The 23708-nt window shown below is 39.1% G+C and overlaps 1 protein-coding gene across 1 annotated transcript; it reads right to left on the reverse strand.

The window, feature by feature from the left end:
- Window positions 1-103: 103 nt before the first annotated feature.
- Window positions 104-23312, reverse strand: LOC308354524 (serpin B10). Its single transcript, XM_080822003.1, has 8 exons — window positions 23260-23312; window positions 20041-20217; window positions 17655-17720; window positions 17108-17245; window positions 15023-15140; window positions 7215-7357; window positions 3853-4008; window positions 104-2253 (listed from the first exon to the last, which is right to left on the reverse strand). Exons 2-8 carry the CDS (start codon window positions 20206-20208, stop codon window positions 1849-1851), a joined length of 1194 nt encoding a protein of 397 aa, XP_080678129.1. The 5' UTR covers window positions 20209-20217; window positions 23260-23312; the 3' UTR covers window positions 104-1848.
- Between the last annotated feature and the right edge of the window lie 396 nt (window positions 23313-23708).

Below are 23708 nucleotides of genomic sequence, written 5' to 3' on the forward strand. Positions count from 1 at the left end.
GGTGGGGAAAGACTTCCCCTACTGTTAAACCTTAGTTAGCAGGCAAGTTGCTTGTCAGTTGAGTAAAAATAATTTTTTCTAGATCATTAAAGCACAGTGCTTAAATAACAAAAAAATTTTTTTATTAAATGTTTAGGCATTGATTACACAACCTGTCAGATTTTTTAAAAGCTTTAAACACCTTAAAGCAAATTTACAAAGATCATAAAAACACTTTTGCAAACATTTGAACTTCCATAAATCCAATAAATCAAGACTTACAAGTCTAGTGAACTAGACTCTCCTAAGACTCAAGCATGTTAAAAAAAAAAAAAATACACAAAAGAGCACAATGATTGCAAGACTTACCCTACTAATCTCATTCTTACTCATCTGACATTTCTAGTATCATCCTTCTTCCTTTCTTGTTTGTTTAAAAAATATGGTGTTTAATGCTGTCAGACTGTGAGAGTGTTACAATGATCTTCCTTTATAATATTTAAGGACTTACAACTTACCAGAACACAGACACAAAAGGATTTGTTTCACTGCTACTGTGAGATATTATGTGTGCGATATTATGGATGGAGGCAAATGTTTCACAGAGATATGATAAAATGTTACATATATTATAATTTCTATCTTTGGAGCTAAAGCAAAGCTATGACAAAATTTCATATATATTACAATTCCCTATCTTTGCAGCTAAGGCATTGTTTTATCCTACAATACTGAGCCAAGATTTAATACAGAACACACATTTTCTGATATGAATTTATACACTGTTCATGTCAGATCTAGCCTTTCCTTTTATTAGATGAATATCAAAAAAATAACCTAGAGTATATAATCAGTTTCTGAAATCAGAATAACAGGGGAACTTGGGTGGCTCAGGCAATTAAGCATCTACCTTTGGCTCAGGTCATAATCTCAGGGTTTTGTGATGGAGCCCAGTGTCCATAGTCTTGGAGCTCCCTGCTCAGTGGGGAATCTGCTTCTCTCTCTCCCTTTGCCCCTCCCACACTCATGTTCTTAAATAAATGAAGAAAAAATCTCTTTTAAAAAAAGAAACTTGTTCTTCTACCTCATAAGATTTTTTTAAAAGATTTTTATTTATTTATTTGACAGAGAGAGATCACAAGAGGCAGAAAGGCAGGCAGAGAGAGAGAGAGGGGGAAGCAGGCTCCCTGCTGAGCAGAGAGCTGGATGCCGGCTCCATCCCAGGACACTAAGATCATGACCTGAGCCTGAGCCAAAGGCAAAGGCGTAACTCACTGAGCCACCCAGGCACCCCTACCTCATAAGATTTTTAAAGGCAGGGATGTTAATATGACTACACTTTTACACAATAATTGTTTTAATAAAATGTTTATTTTGGATAATATTAGATTCACAGAAAAGTTGCAAAGATAATCCAGGGAATTCTGTATACTCCTAACACCTCTTCCCTGGTGCTAATATCTAACATAATCTTTATACATTTGTTCAAACTAAAAATCCATATATCACCTTTATAAAGATTTTTCTTCTCTCAATGAGGCATGTGAAATATAAGTAACAATGATAATATAATGACCAAGTAGTTCAAAAATTGTAAGGCATTCAATTGAATAACAGTACTCCTGAAATGTAAATAATAGCCACATTAAGACAAAATGTTAAGTGGTAAAAATAAAATTTGCCATTCTCTCTAGATTTATAAGTATGATAAAACCACTAGAATGCGTTATTTCATGGTTTATTTGCTAACACTCAAATGTGAAAAAGATACAAGCTGCAAACTGGTTTTTATTATAATTGTGTTTCTCCATCTTTTGGTACACTTTTCACACCAGAAGTTGGTCTCGTTTAATGAGAGAGATACATTGTCTAGGGGGAGCAGAATCTCCCGTAAAAGAGAATGTTACCGGTTTTGTTGTGCCTGATAAAGAAGAGGAACGGGTGGTTTGCATTAAATTCAATGGAAGGGAGCCTAGTTCGAAAGCCCACCACATTCCCAGTGCCAGCTGTAGCCTCTGTACCTTGTTCATTTATTTCTACAAAAGACTTGTGGAAAACATTGGACAGAAATAAGTTTCCCTCTGTAGACATTCCTGAGAAATCAGCTCTGCTCTGGTTAAAGGCATCGCTCATCCCCATACTGCTCAAGGTTGACTTGAGATTGTAAGTCTCTTCCAGCTTGAACTTGGGGAGCTGCAGCTGAACCTCGTACAACTCCATCATGTCTGCGCTGGTCCACTCACTCAGCTTCTCATAGGTGGTGGCCTTTTCCAGCTGCAGGTGCGGAACGAGGAGGAGAGAGTCAGTAATTCTATAAAGAGTGGTTGCATGAGACCTGGATACTAGAGAGATGAATTACCGTCCCTCCCATTAACCAGGGTAATAAAGCACACACGTTTGGAAATTCTTTGTGTCATGAGATTCTTCACCCCGTTGACCTACAGAATCTTTGTTTTGCAACTGACTAGTTGCCAGGATACAGGAGAATTAGACCTTATTTCAAAACGGCGTACTTCTATGCCAGCATGCGAGACATCGACTACACACGGAAATGGGTCAACATAAATATGCCTTATGTGCTGTCTACACAAAAGTATAAACTTTAGAACAAATTATGTGCCAGGGTACAGAAGGATATCTGTTATATTAACAGGAGAGGCAGTTCTTCAAAAACAATATCTGAGATAAAATAAAATGTCTATATAATCACAACAATATGAAATTAGTAACAATAAGCTATGCCCCAAAAAAGGGAAGGAAGAGTAAAGAAAGGAAAATCTCCAAATCTTAAAAATAATGCCTGTTTTTGAGTATAGTTTTTTTAGAGTGTTTTTCTCCTCTTTATATTTTAAATTTTTAAAATAATAAATATATATGGATATACATACCCATATATATAGGACAAAAAATGTGTTGTTTTTTTTTTAGATAACATGTTTGTTTCAAGATGCATTTTTTGCTACTTTGAGAGTTTTCTAGACTCAAGCTGTCAGTGACATACTTGTAGATGGTACACATTAGTAATCTGACAACATATTCAGCTCAGGAGCCTGCACTTTTAGGAAGAAAGGGTTATCTTATAAAGGTGTGATGCTAATAGTTTACTGTACACCCTTGGTCTTACTTTTACCATTCTTTCCAGTTTCACAAATTTTATGATACCATTCAGAAATCTCTTCTACATTCTAGCAGGGCTATGGAAACTTACAAGTATAAAGAATCTGGAACACACAAAAAGTTATGCACAATTCAAAGAAAGCCAGGCCACTCACTGCATGGGAAACTAATGTTCAACTTAAACATACAAATTGCTCAGAAACATGGTCTGACCAAAGTTATATCAGGCTTCATAGAAATTTAGTTGATAAACAAATAATACTTGAAGGTAGTACTGATACTTAGTACAGATACAGCCTTTTCTTCCTAAAGACTTTATTTAATTAAAATGGGGTTTTTTTCAAGTTTTGGAAGTCAGAGTCTTGTTGAAAAATGTATATCTCAAGCTAGATTAATGTAAATGATTAAAAAATTAACCTTTGATTAAGTAGGCCCTACCAGAGGGAGAAGAAAGACCTAGACTGAGGTCAGCTCTGTGACTGACAAAAAATATACGTATCTGTTGCTCCTGTGACTGTTCTTTTAGCTACCCAGTGCTAGCGCCTACAGATTACTTAAACTTTCTGAGGAATAGTGATACCCAACTTATAGAATTTTATAAAACTTAAACGACACTGTGAAGGTAAAGTCTTGAAGGCTCAAGGTATGTTGGTTGTCTTCCTCTACAGGAATCAAAGAAACAAACAGCGAGACCACGTCTTGTTTCTCCCCGGAGGGGTAAATGCCAGAACCACCTTCACAGCGGACAGACTGTACCTGATCCAGGCCATCGATATCTTCTGGCAGCAGTATGAGCAGACTGAGGTCACGGCTTTCGTAGTAGAGTTGTAGGCCCATAGCTTGTGGCTTTTCAATGTGAAAAACTTGGAGTTTTTCTTTCATGGACATCATTTGCACTGGTTTGCTTGTATTCTATGGAAAGGAAGTAACAAAGTCATTGAGAAAGTGTTCCACCAAATCCTTAATTTTGTTTTATCGTAATTGGTTCCCAGTAGTCTGGGACACTGGCAAAACTGGTGATTCTCTGCAAAATGCTGAATAAAGTTACACAGACCTTGTTTTCTGAAATAGGTGTTCTACTGGATAACATTATCGATAAGTGATGTGGAAGTTGCCTTTTATAACACTATTGTGGTTTATAACACTATTGTGGCAACCTCTATAAATCACAGCTGGATCCTACTTAAAACTTAAAAAAGTATCTTATCTCATGCAAACTATGCCAATGTCAATGATTCAGAAACAGCATAAGGTGGGTTTCACACGCAAACATTTGAGAAAGTATTTTAGTATCATAAACACTGACATTTACTAGGAGAATAAAAAGACAATAGGCTAGGAGGACATACTTGTAAAACACATATCTGATAAAGAATCGGTATCAAAATATATAAAGAACCTTTAAAAACTCAATGGTAATAAAAGAACCCAATTTTTAAAATAGGCAAAAGAGGGGCACCTGGGTGGCTCAGTGGGTTAAAGCCTCTGCCTTCAGCTCAGGTCATGATCTCAGGGTCCTGGGATCGAGTCCCGCATCCGGCCCTCTGCTCAGCGGGGAGCCCGCTTCCCCCTCTCTCTCTCTGCCTCTCTGCCTACTTGTGATCTCTGTCTGTCAAATAAATAAATAAAACCTTAAAAAAAATAGGCAAAAGATATGAACAGATACCTCACTGAAGGAAGACTTACAGCGTATGAAAAGATGCTCAAGCATACGTCATTAGGGAATTGCAAATTAGAACAATGAGATAGCACAACAGACCTTTTAGCATAGCTGAAAATCCAAAACACTGACGATATCAACTGCTGACAAGGATGTGGCTGTGATTCCCTGCCAGTGGGAATGCAAAGTGGAAGCCACTTCCAGAGACAGTTTGGCAGGTTCTTACAAAGCTAAACATGGTATCACCACATGACCCAGCAAGTGTGCTCCTGAGTATTTACCAGAAGTTTAAAACTATGTCTGCACAAAATCTTGCACACAGATTATTTATAGCAGCTTTATTCATAATTGCCCCAAATTGGAAACAACCAAGATGTCCTTCAATAGGTGAATTGCAAAACAAACTGCAATATGTCCAGATAATGGAATATTATTTAATAGTAAAGTGAAATGATCTATCAAGCCAGGGAGAGACAGGGAGAAAGCGTAAATCTAATTGCCTATTGCTTAGTGGAAGAGGCCAGTCTAAAAAGTCTACATACTATACAATTCCAACTACGTGGCCCTCCAGAAAAAGCAAAACTATAGAGACAGTAAAACGATCAGTGGTTGCCGGGAATTTAGGAGGAGGGATGAATGGGTGGAGTACAGGGCATTTTTAGGACAGTTAAACTATTCCATTTGAAAACAGAATGGCAGGTATGTGACATTATGCATTAGTCAAAGCCCATAGAACTATACAAGACCAAAAGTGAACCCTAATGTAAACTACAGACTTAATTAATGAAAATGTATGAATATTGGCTCATTAACTATAACAAAGGCACCACACTAATGCAAAATGTTAATAATAAGGGAAATTATGTGGGTGGTGAAATATGGGAATTCTACTTTCCTCTCAATTTTGCTGCAAACCTAAAAATGCTCTTTAAAAAGGTGTATTTATAGTAAGTCCAATAGTAATACAAAAACAAAACCCTGCAATTCAGATGTTGTAGACACTTTACTTATCCATTCTATAGGGAGCTGTTAATCACAAAGTCCCATCTGTCTGCTAATGTAGTGGCCATATGATTAGGGCTGTTCATTCAGGATACTTCATGACACAGTGATTTTTCAGGGATGAACACATGAATGGCATAAAACAGAGTCCTCCTTAAGGAAGGAGCATTCTGTTAGAGCTAGCAGGAAAGACTATCTACCAGGGTTGTGAAGCTCAAAGGCTGACGATGGGGCAACCATATTCTCTGGTCATATAGAGAAATTGTATCTTCAGTATTAGAGAATGAAGGCAATAACCAGAGGGAGTGGAAGTGATGGGAGTCAGGGGAGAGAGGGACAGAGAAGTGAGATTAAGTCTTGAGACTCCCTGGAAGTCTCAGTTGTCTTAGTTATGTAAATAAAGCTAATACAATCCGCATTTTACTAGAGCTATTTTGGAATGTTATCTTATCACTTGCAACTGAAAATTCCTTGTGGATATACTAAGCCAGGTAACTATCCAGCTCATTTCTGCTTAGCCTATTCAATTATATGTTTGGTCCTTTCCCCATTTTATACCACTGACTGTCTGAAAACCACCTACTGCACATACCTACACGCTTACTGTAGTAGGTCCCTGGGAGCACTGGTTATGTGAGAAGACCCACCCCAGGACTAATCAGCTTTAACAAATCAATTCCTTTCCTAGGAATTTAAAATGAGATCTATTAACCTGGTCTCTAAAATGGAGACAAAGTTGTGAGTAGCCATGTTCTGCCATTATGGACTGAAAAGAAGAGAAAGTTAGACTTCAGCCTGAGGAAAGAATGATGGGAGAAACAGAGTTGCAAAGATAGAGACTGAATCTTGACTACATTTGAATTCTTGTTTCCACTCAAGTTCCAAGGCCCAGCCATATTCCAGCCCTTGGATTCTAGGGGATCTGTCACCTTGTATTAGTCTCCCTTCTTGAGGTAGTGAGTTCCTATCTATCACAAAAACGAGCGTGTTGTATCCTAACACAAAGAGAAAACAATGGAAAGCATGAGATTTTAAATGTGTCTTTCTTTTACTTATGGTGAGAAGTTTGGTTTGGTAGAAGAAAGTATTGGTCTAATAGAACAAGAACAGAACTAATAGTGAAGAGTTGGAGGTTACGGTTCTGGTAGATTTCTAACTTAGGCATGGCTCCAGTCACTTTGACAGCTGGGAAATAAATATAATAACTATCTCACCTACTCCACCAGAGTCATAGCAAGAACTAAGTGATAAAATATGTGAATTGTCTATCTTCAGAGACGAAACAATGAAAGAAGAATCCCCAGGTGGGATGGACCTGGCTTTTAGCTCAGGTATCCCTGCCCTGGTAATAGCCAGACTTTTCAGAAACATATATTCAGAAAGAAGAGTGAATTTCAAATAGAATCTCCTTTACAATGTCATGTAAAAACCATGCTGATTATTAAAAGTTTCCTACCTTGTTTATTCTGAAAGGCTTTTCTGTGGTGTTTTGGACTAAGAACTGATGTTCCCAGATTCCTTTAAAGTAAAGGGCGTTCACCAGAACCATTCTGGTTGCAGAATCCACCGCATCATCAGGTAGGAGATTCTGGATTTTTCCTACAAGAACAAAAGGACAGATTACAAATGGTATAGTTACATCCTGGCAATATGCCACACTTATAAAAACGATAATTATGAAATACTGGTAAGTGATATCTTATATCCACCAATGATCCAAACCAGGAAGTTAACATTAATAGAATATTACTAATAGGTCCTATTTAAATTTCATCTGCTGTTCCAATAAAACCCTTCTTTTGGATCAGAAATCAATCCAAGATCTCAAGTTGTATTTATGTGTCATTTTGTCTTAGTGCCTTTGAATCTGGAATTGTTCTTCATTCCTTCTTTGTCTTTCATGAATCTGACACTTTTGAAAAGGTTTGGTAGTGTGTCCCTCAATTCTCAGTTCAGATTTGTCTGATGTTTCCTCAATTGTATCCCACTAGAAAGATATGTTAGGTCCTAAATACCACTCCCTGTGAATGTGCTCTTATATGGAAATAGGGTCTCTGGAGACCTAATCAAGTTAAGATGGAGGTCATCCTGGATTAGAGTAGCTTTAATCTAATAATGGTATCCTTACAAGAGGAGGAAAATTTGGACATAGACACACAGAGAGGACAAGACGAGGTAAAAACACAGACACAGGAAAGACTTAAAGAAGAAGATTATGTGCCAACAGAGGCAGAGATTGAAGAGTTCATAAGCCAAGGAATGTCAAGGATTGCCAGCAACCACCAGAAGTTGGGGGGAGGCGTGGAACGGTGCCTTCCCTAGAGCATTTAAAGGAAGCGTGACCCTGCTCACACCTTGATTTCAGATTTGAAGCCTCTAGAACTGTGGGAGAATACACTTCTATTGTTTCAAATCATCCAGTTTGTGGTAATTGGTCATGGCAGCCCTAGGTCACCAACACAATCACAGAAACAATGTTATGTGCTTCTCAATGAATCATACCAGGAAACAGATTGTGTTCTTATTTCCCATTATGGGTGATGTTAACTTTGATGATTTGATTCCCACAGGTTTCTCACTGTAAAATTATGACTTTTTCCTTTTCTAATTCATAAGTGTCATGTGGGGAGCTACTAGATGACCATATAAATTTCCTGTTTCTCATCAAACTTTGGCCCACCAATTTTAGCATTCATTGATGATCTTGCCTGAAACAATGATGACTGTGGTGTTTTGCCAAATGGTGATTTTCAATTTCCACTATTCCTTCTACATGTATCAACTGGAATTCTACTATGAGGAAGAACTCTCCCATCTCCTCCTTTTATTTAGGTATTCAATAATTTATATCAGTATAGACTCATGGATGTTTGTTTTACCCTATGGGTTATAATTTATTACTATCATTATCTATTTTTGTTGCCCAAATTGTCCCAGATTTGGCTATTAGAAACCTCCTCAAGTTGGCTCCTACGTCCATTTGACATGTTCTCAGATATTTTGAGCATTTACCTATATTCTGGTAATATAGGTATATATTAGTATAATACCTATACTATGGTATGTCCTAAAGTTTATCTGGTGCTTTCCATGTCCCGGCCCTAGAACTGGCATTTCTTCTAGGAGCCTTGGTTATATTGGTTTTGTGTGTGTGTGTGTGTGTGTGTGTGTGTGTGTGTGTGTGTGTGTGTTTGAAGGATGGGTTTTAGAAATCAAGATGTGGATGTTAGCTATGTTCATTATTCCTGGGGTGTCATTGCTCAGCAGAGAAAGCTAGAAAATACATGTATTATACACACATCTGTAAATATTTCCATATCTATCCAATTCTCTGCTTATATATTATAGATGATGAATTCATACTGATATCTCCTATTTCAATCCAGCACCATGGGGTTCACGCTCATCTTTGCTTTTCCTTATTTACAATTCCTTTCCCTGTCAGTGAAACACCTGAACCTTATTATTTCCAATATATTTACTTATTTGCTCAGTTCTAGAATATACATAAAATAGTTTCAGAATGGCTAACCCATTCTCCTACGAAAAGCAAATTTGATAACTAAGGTGCAAGATCTGTGTACAGTTCTCTGTTTAAAGCCTTAGAGTACATAGTCAAACTATGTTTTTCTAGAACAAATATTTGTTGAAAAGAATAATTCTGAAACAGGAATGCAAATGAAGAAAAGATGCTATTGAAAGACATTTTGAAGAGAAAATACAGATGGATTAAGTGAAACCACAGTGAGTGCAGGCGTGCACACACACACACACACACACACACACCCCAGAGGACTGCTGAGCAAGGCCAAATGTTATCCAGGGAACTGGAACCTCAAAGGCCATGAGCAATGGAGCTCAATGGGAAAGGGGGAGTGTTAATAGAATTGAGGGTATTATCCTATTCATGATAATTATTCTTAGTCTTCATTGTCAATTAGAATCACCTGAGGATTTAGACAATACTGATGCCTGAGCCTTGCTCCTAGAGATCTCAATTAATTCATCTGGGGTTGGACTTAGGAATTAGTAAACTTAGTTTCATGTGTCGTGAGAACTGAGAGCCACTGGTTTGGAGCCATTTGGTCTAATGGTCTTTAATACCTCCCTGTGTGCCAGTAATGGGTAGCAAATATGTCCGCCTGCAGGTTATTGCAATGAGCAAGGACACCCATACCACAGTGAAGTCAGGACTAGTGGGGTTGCTGATTTGCCTCTTTTTTTTTTTTTTAAATAAGGACTATATATAACACATGTGCTAAAACTTTCAAAAATAATTAAGAACAACTAAAATTAGGTCGATTTAACTTCTCAATTTCCCTTTATTGTTACAAACAAAAAGTAGGGGGTGCCTGGGTGGCTCAGTAGGTTAAAGCCTCTGCTTTCGGCTCAGGTCATGATCCCAGGGTCTTGGGATCGAGCCCCGAATCGGGCTCTCTGCTCAGCAGCTCTCTGCCTGCCTGTCTGCCTACTTGTGATCTCCATCTGTCAAATAAATAAGTAAAATCTTAAAAAAAAAAAAAAAAAGTAGGTATGGAAAACAATAGTATGTCAGTGAAATATAATAAAATGACAAATGAAATCCAGAGCTTGTCTTTCCAGTTCCAGTGGTTTGCTGGTAAACTGGCTCCAGGTAGGGGTGGGGGAGAAGGAAACTCCTGATTTGAGCCCATTTCTGGGGTGTAAATATTCTTACCATATTGATTTCGAGCTACCAACACGGAAGTCTCGGAAAGCAGTGTTGGGAAGACATGCGCACACGCAACAAACGGGCTCCAAGAGCCTGACTGCGCGTGCTCACACCCCGCCTGCAGAAGTCCTCACCCAACACACACGAGAATCCCCTGTGCAGCTTTTGAAAAAAGTTTTGGGGTCAGTAACACTTCTAGAGATTCCAGTTGATGTGAGGTATGACTTGGACGTGTCTATTCAGGACAGCCCTCCCTCACCGATGAAACAGACATTTTGGTTTAACAATGAACAATTAAATGATGTCAGAACATTCTAAGTCATTTTAGTATTCGCCTCTCTTATTAAAAGACAGTGTATTAAACAATTTACAATTTCTTTGATGATTCACCATGGGGAGGCCGTGTACATCATTTCTTTAATCTTTATTTTTTGCACAGAAGTTTCATTTTTTAAACGCTGTCATTTTTAATCAAGTATTCTATCACTCGATAGAGTTGTAGATGCAAATAGAAAACATCGAGGACTGAGTTTTGCACAGATTTATCTCAGGTTGGTTGAGATCCAGATGATTTAAGTTGTGCCGCGTTATTCTATGGACTCATATGCTTTCAAAGAAACCAACCTCTTGAACCCGCAGCTGTTTTAGGGTATGTAAAATATAATTATTGTATAAAGGATGTACAAAGTGTAGTCAAATACAACTTCAATGTAACAGAGCCAAATTTGACCATGATTTTGCTGTACTCTTTAGAGCTAAAGTGCCACCTACTGGCTGGTTCGTTGCACACACCCCTGGTAGTTTGATGTAATAAATGGGAAGGACAATCTTCCAAGACATTCAGGGTAAGTAAGTCCTGCTGAGCACAGAGTTATTAATGTGACACTAGAGCGCCCAGTGTGCCAAGCACGTGAGAGATTTTGAGATGACAAACACGTAGATAATAACCTTCTCCAACACCCACTTTCAAGTAGTTTATAGACTAGAAAGAAGACAAACCAGAAAAAAAAAATGCAACATGTAACTGACGCTATCTAGACTTTGACTCTGAATGCCGTGTATGTCCCAGTGGTCCATATGGCCACTTGAAAGAAGTTCTATTTGAAAGCTTAAAGAAGAAGCTTCTTTCAGGTGTTTCAGGTGCAACGTAGTCATGCTGAAGACTTTCTAACAACTTTTTCTCCAGGGTGTGCAGAATTCTGCCTGGATGAAGTCAAAATTCCTGAAGAGCTGTTTAATTCCTTAACCTTATTTGGTTTTGAATAGCCCTCAAATAACCAATATTCATGTTCAGTACAAAAAGAGAAAATACAGAAAGATTACAGCTTTCTGCCTCTTTGGAAGATACCACTTCTAAGGAATAGAGCCAGCCTTGCCAGCTAGAACAATGAGGTCATAGCATGCAGGAAACAGGGGCTGAATAAAAGATTCTGACCGTGCCCTAGGTTAGCTTATTTTGGAGGTCTCTCACTTTATAAGTTGTGTGACAACAGAGGATTTCTCAAAGCGTGTCTATCCTATATCTTGACCCTATAATAACTATAATCTGAAGTCTACTCGTTCCTCCATAATTTAAGATAAGTTATTCAGTTCTTCCTCAAAATCAAAACTCCTACACTGTCAAATATGGCAGCCACGAGACATCCATTGCTGCTTAAACTTAAATTACTTAAAGTGAACTGAAGCCAAAAATTCAATTCATCAGTCACATTAGCCACATTTGAACTCATCTATAGTCACGTGTGGATGGAACACGTGACCCTAGCACACTGGGCAGGGCAGACTTATGGCACATTTCTGTCAACACAGGACAATCTCCCAGGAGGCTGTGTGACCTAGACAGCTGTGTCTGGTCATGTTCCTTAAGGGTGGCGGTCTGTGCTGGGGAAGCAGGGCAAGGACGGGAAGAAGCCAGCTTCCGCAACCCGAGACCATGGTTCTCCTCCCGGCTCTGAAAAGCTTTGCTTCTTGTGTAAAGATGGCAGATTAACTGCTCTTAGCCTTCCTATCTGTAGAGCTCCCCAAAAAAACATGACAGACACTGGGTTAGGAATCTGAGACCTCGGGGTTCGTTCAGCCCCAGATTATTCCTATAGCCACATCTGCCATGTTGAATTTGTGTTGGGTGTTACAGCAGGCTTTTGCCCGTGCAGTCCCATTTGGTCCTCCTGCCGACTGAATCCACGCAAGTGCTCAGTAAATGCCTGCTGGTCTATCATTCTAAAAACAGGCTTGCTTTTGAATGAACCCAAGTCAGGTGTAAGTTAAGTACAGTGGTCACTCTTGCCCCACCATAGCTTTTGAGTCACTATTCAACGAAAAAGGAACTGAGAATTAAGGGCTGCCAACTTCCTCAGGGCGTTTCAGTAAATGTTAACGTTCTGAACAATGACAATTAGCAGGCCTGCTGTGTGTTAGTGATTCGAAGCTGAAACTCACATCAGGCAGCATCGTTGTACTTGGGCCCTTGAGTCTAGTAGGGGAGGCTTCAGTGGTTAACTTCAATAACAGTGCGGTACCTGTCAAAGTGAGCTTTCACACCGAGTGCTGTGTGAGCAAAGAGGGAGACATACCCAAACTATTGGGACTTCATCAAGATAAGAAGCTTCTGCACCACAAAGGAAACAATCAACAACTAAAAGGCAGCCTATGGAATGGGAGAAGATATTTGCAAATGACGTATCTGATAAAGGGTCAGTATCCAAAATAAATAAAACCTAATAAAACTCAACACCCCCAAAATGAATAACCCAGTTAAGAAACGGGCAGAAGCCATGAATAGACATTTTTCCAAAGAAGGCGTCCGGAAGGCCAACAGACACATGAGAAGATGCTCAACATCACAGATCATCAGGGAAATATAAATTAAAACTACAATGAGGTATGACCTTACAGCTATCAGAATGGCTAAAATCAACAAAACAAGAAACAACAGATGTTGTTGAGGATGTGGAGAAAGGGGAATCCTCTTGTATTGTTGGTGGGAATGCAAGCTGGTGCAGCCACTCTGGAAAATAGTTCTCAGTTTCCTCAAAAATTTAAAAATAGAGCTACCCTACCACCCACCAATTTGTGCCACTAGATATTTACCCAAAGGTACAAAAATACTAATTCAAAGGGAGACATGCACCCCCATGTTTTTAGTGGCATGATCAACAATAGCCAAGCTATGGAAACAGCCTAAGTGTCCATTGACTGATAAAGGGATAAAAAGGATAGACACATAGACACACACAATGGACTATTACTCTGTCATAAAAAATAATGAAATCTTGCCATTTGCAATGATGTGATGGAACTAGAGAGTATAATGCTAAGTGAAGTCAGTCAGTCAGAAAAAGACAAATAGCATATGATTTCACTCATGTGGAGTTTAAGAACAAAACAAGTGATCATAGGGAGAAAAGAGAGAAGAGAGAGGCAAGCCAAGAAACAGACTCTTAACTACAGAGAACAAAGTCAGGGTTACCAGAGGGGAGGTGGATGGGGAATGGGATTAAGGAGGGCATTTGTGATGATCACTAAATTTTAGTGTTGAATCACTAAATTTTCACCAGAAACTAATATTACATTATATGTTACCTAGAATTTAAATAAAAAATTTGAAAATTAAAATTAAAATATTAAAAAAGAAATAGAACACTCAACTTTTAAGTGAGTGTGTAGCTCCCCAGCTACAAACTACATCTTAAAGATGGTTATTACAGCAAGTCTAGGTGACCAACTATCCTGGTTTGCCTCGGACTGAGAGGTCTTTAGGTATTAAATCCAGGAAAGTCCCAAGAAAATCAGGACAGGTGGGTCCCCAAATCCTAAACGGGGGACCATGTAAAACTCAACCATGTAGCTGAGTTTAAGATATGGGTGCAACTGATGTGTGAAACCTTTGGGTCATATCTCCTTAAAAGCAAAGAGGCTTTCTTTTCACCTTTTCCTAGTGACTTTATAATGACAAATGCAAGAATCATCTTAGACTTAAATAGGAAAGCCATGTTTTGAGGATGGTGGAACTAACCCACCAGTCTGGGTCTCTGCATTGCCTCAGCAAAGAGAATGCTTATCTGCCTTTTGACTATTATGTAAAAGAAAAATAAATGTCTGCCTTATCATTAAGCCACTGTATACCATATCTCTCCGCTACAGCAGCTTAGCCCCCACTGTAATACACGACCTCATTCTGAAAATTACTTAAGATTATATAACACATTTAATGCCACAATTTCATTATTAATTGCTAGCTATTTTTCCTCAGAAATCCCAAATGTTGCAGTATTTTGACTTTCCTCTTTGCACTTTCCTGCTTTTTTGCCCCTGGGCTCCTGTTTGGAATTGGGATACAAGAATTTTCTTGTCCTCTTAGTAAAGTGGGTATCTTGACTTAGATGTTTTAGATAAGACTTGCTGGGAAAGCTAGGAATCTGAAAATCATGGGCATGGATAGAAAGAAATGTTCTGCGTATTTAGAATGTATCCACTGTTCTAGTTCAGAAATACACATACTTACAAAGCAAATTCAAAAAAATACAAAAGTGCTTGGAGAAGATACTCTGCCGAGCACCTTGGTGAAAACTTACCTTCAGTCTGACTTTCAACCCAAGAGTTGATCTCCTTTCGGATTTGTCCAGAAGCTCCCACAAAATTAACAGACTGTGGTTCTGCACCAAAGTATGTTTTCATGTCTTCTAGATATCTCTGGAAGATAGAGGTAAAATCTTCTTTTGTAGAGTTTGTCCAAAACCGAGACATCAAGTCTATCAATGGACCATTGCAAACCCCCACCCCACTGCCCCCTCTGTCTTTCCATACTTCCGTTTTGGTCAAAAACTAAGCACTCCCCTCTTTAAAGTTAGCTGGGCACAGACTAGCCATGCAGAAGTCCAAGTGTGGAGAACGGTCTGCCTCCCAGTTCTGGGGCTCCCACACCCTCTCTATTTTTTTTTTTTTTTAAGTAGGCTCTACACCCAGCGTGGAGCCCACCATGGGACTTGAACTCACAACCTTCAGACCAAGACTCGGATGCTTAACGGACTGAGTGACCCAAGCACCTCTATCTTCTCCTGTGTTTATCCATGCCTGTGAAATGGGGCTGGTATGAAAAGGGAGAGAACTCGAGGAACCCAGGACTGTCTCCAGCGACGAAGACCCATTGGCAGTTGCACTTGGTTTTCTCTGGCAGAGCCAGAACCAAAGTGCAGCCTGTGGGTCCGGCAGCCCCCTGCTATGAACACTAAGTACCAAAAACCTGTGGAGGGCCCCTGAGGAGAGCTATACGCTGCCCTGAAAATGGATTGCAAAGTGTGGCCAAAGGTTCAGCAGGTTGTCTGAGGGAAGAAAGCTGGCCTAGTCCTCTGGACCTTTGATGTCCCCCCTGGTGGCAGTCATCAGAAGTGGGCTTATGAGGGCACCTGCCATCCTCCGGACCCCTGTCATACTCCTTCAGTGTATTACTTGGTGGAGGAATTGTGTTCAGAAAAAAGTGCTGAGGTAATTCAGCCTCCGGGCAGTGGTTTGAAGATTAGGAAGTGTAAACTATGTAGAAATTATAATCCAGTAAAAAAGGAAGGCTTAAAGTTTCACAAGGCACCATTCCCTGGGTTGACTCATGGGTTCTACTCAACCTCTCCGAGCACATCCAGGGCTTGTGCACATTATAAAAGATGTCTCATTTTGTATATCTGTGTCCTTCTCATCTCCAAGTGCCGGCCCCACTCAGATACCCCTTACTTCTGGACCAAACCGGAATGCACAAAGCTACCAGTACCAGAAATGTCTTTAAGGCCTCGTCTGGATGCTTTTCTGCCTTTAGTCATAACCAAGCCCAAGTGCTGAACTCCCTGAATTCACTGGCTATGGGCAGGGACAGCCCTGCTTGATATCAGAAGACAGCTTTATCTTTTCTCTTGCTGTCCTCTACCCTACCCAAGTTCCTTGCCCTTTGCCCACTGGGCACCTGGGTCCTCCTGCTCTCTTATGTGATGAGATGTGATGCACTAATGGGAAAGTCATTGCTTGGCTTGGTTCAGAGTGGCCCACTGTGGGAATCCCTTGAATCTGAACTGAGGACGAAAGCATGGTCAGCATTGTGGGGTCTCAACCACCAGAGAAGGGGAGAAGGTGATATTATTCCGTTATTCTGGGGTCTCAACCACCGGAGAAGGGGTGAAGGTGATACTATTCCATTATTCCAAGAGTCTTTCCTAAAGTCTCTAAAGTCATGCTGGAAATGACTCATCTGATCCCCGAGTCAGCTTTGCTCAACTACAAGCTCCAAGTCCAGCTGCGCTCCCGGGACCAGCTCTGCCCTCTCTTCCTGCACATCGACCCTACTGGGTTACCTTGCATCTCCTGCCCCATTCCCCATGAAACAAATGCTAACCCGGAGACTACGCAAACCACATCTCTTACCCATTCACCGGCTGAGGTGGACCCCTTTATTCTGAGCATAAAGGTCTGATCCCTAGGTCTGGCTTGAGACCCACTGTTGATTTCCTTTACACCTAGACACTTATTGGTGCTCTAAATGATTGTTTCCCAGAAATGCCAACCCCATACATGAACATCGTCCCTGGGACCTCTAGAGACATGTACAAAAAGTTTCCTGATTGGTCTCACATGCCTCTTTCTTTCCCATCAGCTTTAAAAGACACATTTGCACTTACAGTGTGAAATGGGTAGGTTTTCTCTCCATATATCCTGTTGGCTGTTTTAAGTATGTAAGCCTTGCTGGGATTGCTGATTTCTGAGATAAGTGTCTGGAAGTGAGAGTGTATATCTTCAACCTTGCCCAAACCGAATTCCTTTAAAAGAAAAGGGATTAGTCAAACAGTCAAATAAAAACACTGAACAAGAACTAGGTCTATATGAACAACCTCTATCTCAATGAAATGAGTTGGTGTCCTGTACGCAAAAACTGAAATCAGTTGCATGGTAGACAAAAAACGTTTTCTTTAATGTTAGCAGTGCAAGAATTTACAAGTTGTTAGGGTATTATTTTCTTCACATTTAGTTTGTAAAGGCAAGAACAGGTTTGAAGGTGGGGCAGTTTTGAAGTGGAAGGAAAAAGTGGAAAGAGAGAGAGGGAAAGAATACGACCCTTCCAAAAAGTGTACACGTTTCTGTATTTTGAAAATTTTTCTATAGTTTGATGATATTTTTCTAAGAGAAGTTCCCTTTAATTATCAAATGCATATTAAAAATAAGACATACCATTTTTCTTTTCTTCTCACTTTCAGGACAAGGTTTGATGTCCTGATCTCTGCTAAACTGAAGAACCTGTCATTTCAATAAAAAGGGAATATGTGAACACAGTTTGCGAAGATGTGATCATCTGAAATTCTCCTCGGCAAATACAAGTCAGTCATTCTCATCACCACAGAATATATAATTAATTACCGGGGTGGGGGTCTGATTTCACTTAAATAATGTGTTACTAGTTGGATGGGGAAGTCAACAGCAGCTTCTAAATAAATTTTTAAGCTGCTGTTAAGTAGCTACTCTCTTTATTCTTATACTCTTTATAGGACATTTGAGATGATGTTGGGAAATCGTTAGAGGTAAAAATCCCTTGTATTCCCCGTTTTGTTTTGTTTTTATATACGGTTGTTTTGAAAACGAACTGTTCATTTGAAAGCATCATTTAGATGATTTAAGCATAAGCCACTGTTGCTTCAATTATCTAGAAAATTCAGGGATTTTAGTTGCTTATTCTAGTTAAGTGTTTCAGGTCTACTTGTCTGCCTCACTTGACAGTTATAGACACATTCTTTGTGCTCAGCCCAGCACTTCATTTGGAAGTTAACAAAAAGGAAGTGGACATGCTTGCTTCCCCTGAACTGCGCAGCAGTAGAAAACAAGGTGAGAATTCCATCTCCCATAGCCTGGACCCAGCTCACAATGAGGAATAAAATCTAGTTTACCAAAGCTTGTGCTGACTGACACCCAGTGACAAACAGGGATACATGAGCAACTCAGTCTCAGTCACAAAGCATCGCCATTGATATGTCAGTAGCATTTAAATAAAGCAAGGACAAGAAACACACAGAAATATATTCACATGAAATGGTCCCCCGTTGGAATCCATCTAAGATTGTCGATCACATTAACTGTTAAGCCTTTTAATATTTAACCAGTTATTAACCAGGGGTAAGCCAGGATTTTGTTTTCATTTTGAAACACACAATATCTTGTGAACTAAAAGAATAAGGGGGATATCCTAGGCCCAAGCTGACAGGAGATAAATTCTGCCTATTTCATGCAGAATTACTGTCTGTGCTGTTTTCTGTATTTGACTCAAAGGGCACCACCTGGAGTGGAAATTCTGTCACTTAACCTTTTGATTATTGCATGATTTAGGGCTGGATTTCCTCTTTTCTATTTCTATCTTAAAACACACACACACACATATATTTGTACGTTTGCACACAAGCACACATATACACATGACTTTTTAAACTATAATTTTGCTATCTATGGCTCTACTTGTGAAATGCACGCATGTGTCTACACATGCAGGCACAATGCTTTGAAGATGTTTACAGCAAATCAATAATTGCTTAAACAATACTATTGCTTTGTTATTTTAATGCTCTCAGTGGGTTCTTTACATTCATGCAGACAACCAGGGATTGGGCACAGAAACAACCAAACAAAGCACAAAGAACTGGATTCATTTGATTTTTCTATCTGCATCTTCAAGAAAATCCTTCTGAGATTGGAAAGGCGATGACTAATTCTATTATTTAAAGTATGAGCCATTCAAAAATGGTATGATACCACTCATATGTGGAATTTAAGAAGCAAAACAAGTGAACAAAGACAAAAGAGACAAAGGAAAAACCAGACTTGACTAGAGAGAACAAAGAGAGGGTTTCCAGAGGGGAAGTGGTAGGGGAATGGGGGAAATGGATGAAGGGGATTAAGAGCTCGCTTGTCCTGATGAGCACTGAGTAAAGCACAGAACTGGTGAATCACTATAGTGTACACCTGAAACTAATATAATATCGTATGTTAACTTTACTGAAATTAAAATTTAAAAATAAAGTAAAGTATGGGCCATTACTTTCTGAAATATATTAATAATCAAAATAAAATTGGTTTTGGTGCTAAACCAAACTTGATAACCTTATTGTCTCTCCGCTTGATCGTGCTAGGGAACATGGGCTCTTACATGGTTTTTTAAGCAGCAATTTTCTTTCTTTTTTTTTTTTTTAAGATTTTATTTATTTACTTGACAGACAGAGATCACAAGCAGGCAGAGAGGCAGGCAGAGAGAGAAAGGGGGAAGCAGGCTCCCTGCTGAGCAGAGAGCCCAATGCAGGGCTCGATCCCAGGACGCTGAGATCATGAACTGAGTCAAAGGCAGAGGCTTAACCCACTGAGCCACCCAGGTGCCCCTTAAGCAGCAATTTTCTAGTTGGTTCTCTTCCCCAGAATTCTTTTTATGCTCTAAAACAATGTTGAAGTATATCTTTTGTCTTGTAGGATATGGCTGTAAAACGTAAGCTATGTGGACTTCAGGAAGCAAATGATGGTAGCAGTTAAAAAGAAGGCTCTGCTTAAAGGCCGCAGAGGATGCTTGACCTCTCCTGCTTACCTGGGCCATCTGGGCTGCCGTGGTACCTCCAGTGCCCAAATACACCATGGCCAACGAGGTCGAGATGCCCCAGGGAGAAAAGAAAATATTTTTGCCCTCAGCCGATTCAGCCAGCTTTTTGCTGAAGTCCAGGGCGAATTGGTTGATTGATTTGGCTAGAGAGTCCATTGGGAAAACCTAAGAAAAATAAAGCAGAGATGGAAAACTTGTTAATAATCCTTTCCACTTATTTCACTTTTGGCTGACACAACTATCTTCTTTAATCAACCCTTCTTGAAGTGACAAAAATATATATTATCTAATCCAAATTTATATCATATATATAGTGTATATATTTCCATCCATTTTATATGCATGTATTTCCATTCATCCTTGTATATGTACCTTTTCATAACAGCTGAATGGACTGTGGAAAATCCCTTGCCAACATTAATAGTTTACATATTAGAAAGCTGAATTCCAGAGAGTTTGAGGGAATTGCTCAAATTGTAGTGCTAAGGCGCAGCAGAGGACAATTAAACTTGAAACCATACACAGTTTAGTGGGAAATGCTCATAGAGAAGTAGGGAAGTCAAGGCTCTTTGCCCTTATTCTCACTCACTTGGGACCCTCTGAAAATGATCTTCTTGAACAAAAAGAACTCAGTTTCATTCATTAAAAAAAAATTATGTTCAACCTCTAAATTTCACCCCTAATTACCCAACATTTTCAGTCTTTTAAGACTTGGGTTCTATCAAAGGAACAACTACTTCAATCTGATGTCATTTTATAGCCAAATAATCTCTCAAACTGGTTAAGTGATTACAAATAAGTCAACTTCCTAGACTAGAATTTCCCATTAGTGCCAATGTTGTGTAGAACTTCAACTTATACTGACATCACCTGGCCCTCAGGACCTTATAAGGGTCAAGAGTCTCTGAATCAAGGGAGAGGCATAGGTAGGCCAAGTTTTGGTTTCATCATAAACTGGATTAACAGTGATCCTGCTGAAATCCCTCCTAGCCATAGGCTTACACTTAGTCAAAGAACTTCCCCCTCTAAGTCCTGCTTCAGTTGTAGCCCATGTCTATTGCTGAAGGTGATGATAATCCTAGGTTAATATCACTTGACTAAAGAAAAACAACTCTAGTTTTGTAGTAAGTCTATACCTCACAAAATGTTTGAAACTTACCAGTATATATTTTTTCTTGATAGATCCAGGGCCATCTTGGAAATAACTTCCTTAATGTCTTTATAGCTGTATTCATTCAAATGATGCTTTGTTTACCACCTATATATTAAGCTTCATCTCCTTAGAATTCATGAAACACATTCATATGGAAAATGTTTGTCTCCTTAAAACCATACTAACCATGAAGGGAGGAGAAAATAATATCTTAGGGCCTGAGATTTTTATCTTTCTATCTACAGTTTATGGTTATTCTAGAGTTTGACTACTTGTAACAAATTCCTGAAAACAATAATTTTATTTAATGAAAGAGTTAATTATTTGTGGAAGTTAATATCCAGTTATCTTCAGCTTCATTAATTCTCTTGTTAATATCATCATTAATACATGAGGTATTGCCTAAAACATAAAAGAACAATTCCTGCCTTTTTTTTTTTTTTTTACAAAAAATTTATAGAAGTGTTAAGCCATTGGTAAAATTTAACCCAAGAGCGAAAAGTGCTTTCTGAAGGATGCAGAATTTTAGAATGATGTTTTCCAGGAAATAATTTATCCATAAAAAGGTTGGACAATGATTTTTTTCAGAGAAGATTAAAAATGTCTAGATCAGAAGACTACTATGCCATTTTCAGAATAAATTATTCTTTGCAGTTTTCAGAAGTTTTAGATGTGTCAGTTTAGATCTGTATCTATATATATAAAAATATATGCATACTTTAATATATACAAATATATATATGTAAAATACGGACAAAGCCTTTTCAAGGGCTTAGGGGAAAAACTGAAGAACTATGAAAGTAATAAAATGATAGTGTCGGGACGCCTGGGTGGCTCAGTGGTTAAGCGGCTGCCTTCGGCTCAGGTCATGATCCCAGCGTCCTGGGATTGAGTCCCACATCGGGCTCCTTGCTCCGCAGGGAGCCTGCTTCTCCCTCTGCCACTCTGCCTGTGCTCGCTCGCTCGCTCTCTCTCTCTCTGACAAATAAATAAATAAAATCTTTAAAAAAAAAATGATAGTGTCATTCATCAAAATCTTGCATCATAGATACCCATAGTCCCAAAGAACCTCGGAGTCCCCTCTAGTACAATTGCCTTGTTTTATCTACTAGGAAACTAAGGCCCAGAGAATTTAAATGTGCTGTCCAATGTGCACAGACAGCTAAGAGTGAAGTTATCACTATAATCCCATTCTCTGGACTCTGAATACAATCTCCTTTGTCATTGTATCTCATTGTCTTCAAGATTTTAACAGAAAAAAGGAGGGATTGGGGGAGGAAGAAAGGAGGGAAGATGGTATAGAGGATGAGGAAGTGGGAAGGATCCTCACTCCATTTTCTACAAAAGGATACCCAAAGCTCCTTGACTTTTGATGATACTAATGACAGTGCCTACTTCTTGGAGCTGTGCTTACCAGAGGATGACATCTCCCCTCAGCACTTCTATCTCTACCCAAAGCCATTTTCTGAGGGAAGCAATAATTTGGGATGTTTTACAATGAGCACATAGTAGAAGGCTGGGGCTTAGACTACTCCATGGAAGAGAAGAAAGCTAACAGCCCATGGGGTGTTGGCCTGGACGGGATGTTAGGTGGAGAGAGGGAAAGAGAGCCCAACCATTAATTCCATGCATTAATGATGTGGATCAAATTCATATCGCCAAGCTCGCTCTTCCAAAGGGTTAGAAGAGGTTGGCCTCAATTATTCTGAGGATGCTCTATTTCTCTTTGCTTCCATTGACGGATACCAGAGGTGGTCAATCTAGAAATGTGACTGGAGGAGATTCCATTCACAGTTTCACAATTTCTGGTAAAACCATTTCTCTAACTCCTTTTAAATAAACGCTGTCTCTCCCTCTTTGCCCTCTTTCCCACACAAGCTTTGAACGAGCTCAGGGTTAAATCTGTCTGATTTGTACAGAATTCTTGGGGGGATAAAGCTTTACCTATGATTTCTGTTTTTGAGAGCTCTTGATCATTTGTTACTCAGCTAGACATTTCAGTATAGAAAGGAAACATAAATAAACATTTTTAAACAAAGAAATGTTTACAATACCTTGTTTTCTTCTGCTGGAGCAGAATTGGCAACTGGTTCCTTTAATAAGAGATTGTGGTGAGTTAAGTAACTTTTAACTGTAGAAATCATCTTTAAAAATTCTAGCACCTCCCTTTTCTTGGCCCCACCCTCTGATTCACTTTTACAAGCCCATACACTCTTCCTTTCAAGTTTATCTTGGCCAAGAGCTCAAATAAAAAGACAGAGATCCACAATGAATATTTTGCCTGGATGACTTACTTACCTACACTTTCCATGTCTGTCTGCAGGTAGAAACCTGAGCTCTGACAAATTGTAACTCACACTTTCCTTGTTTACTCTCTTCTCTAGTCTGCCAATTGGCAGCAATTCTAGTAGTTTTCCCCAGTAGTCTTTCTTAAAAGAAAGAAAGAAAGAAAGAAAGAAAGAAAGAAAGAAAGAAAGAAAGCTCTTAATTAGCAGAATAATAA

This window comes from Martes martes, assembly GCF_963455335.1.
Source record: "Martes martes genome assembly, chromosome: 13".
NCBI lineage: Eukaryota > Metazoa > Chordata > Mammalia > Carnivora > Mustelidae > Martes > Martes martes.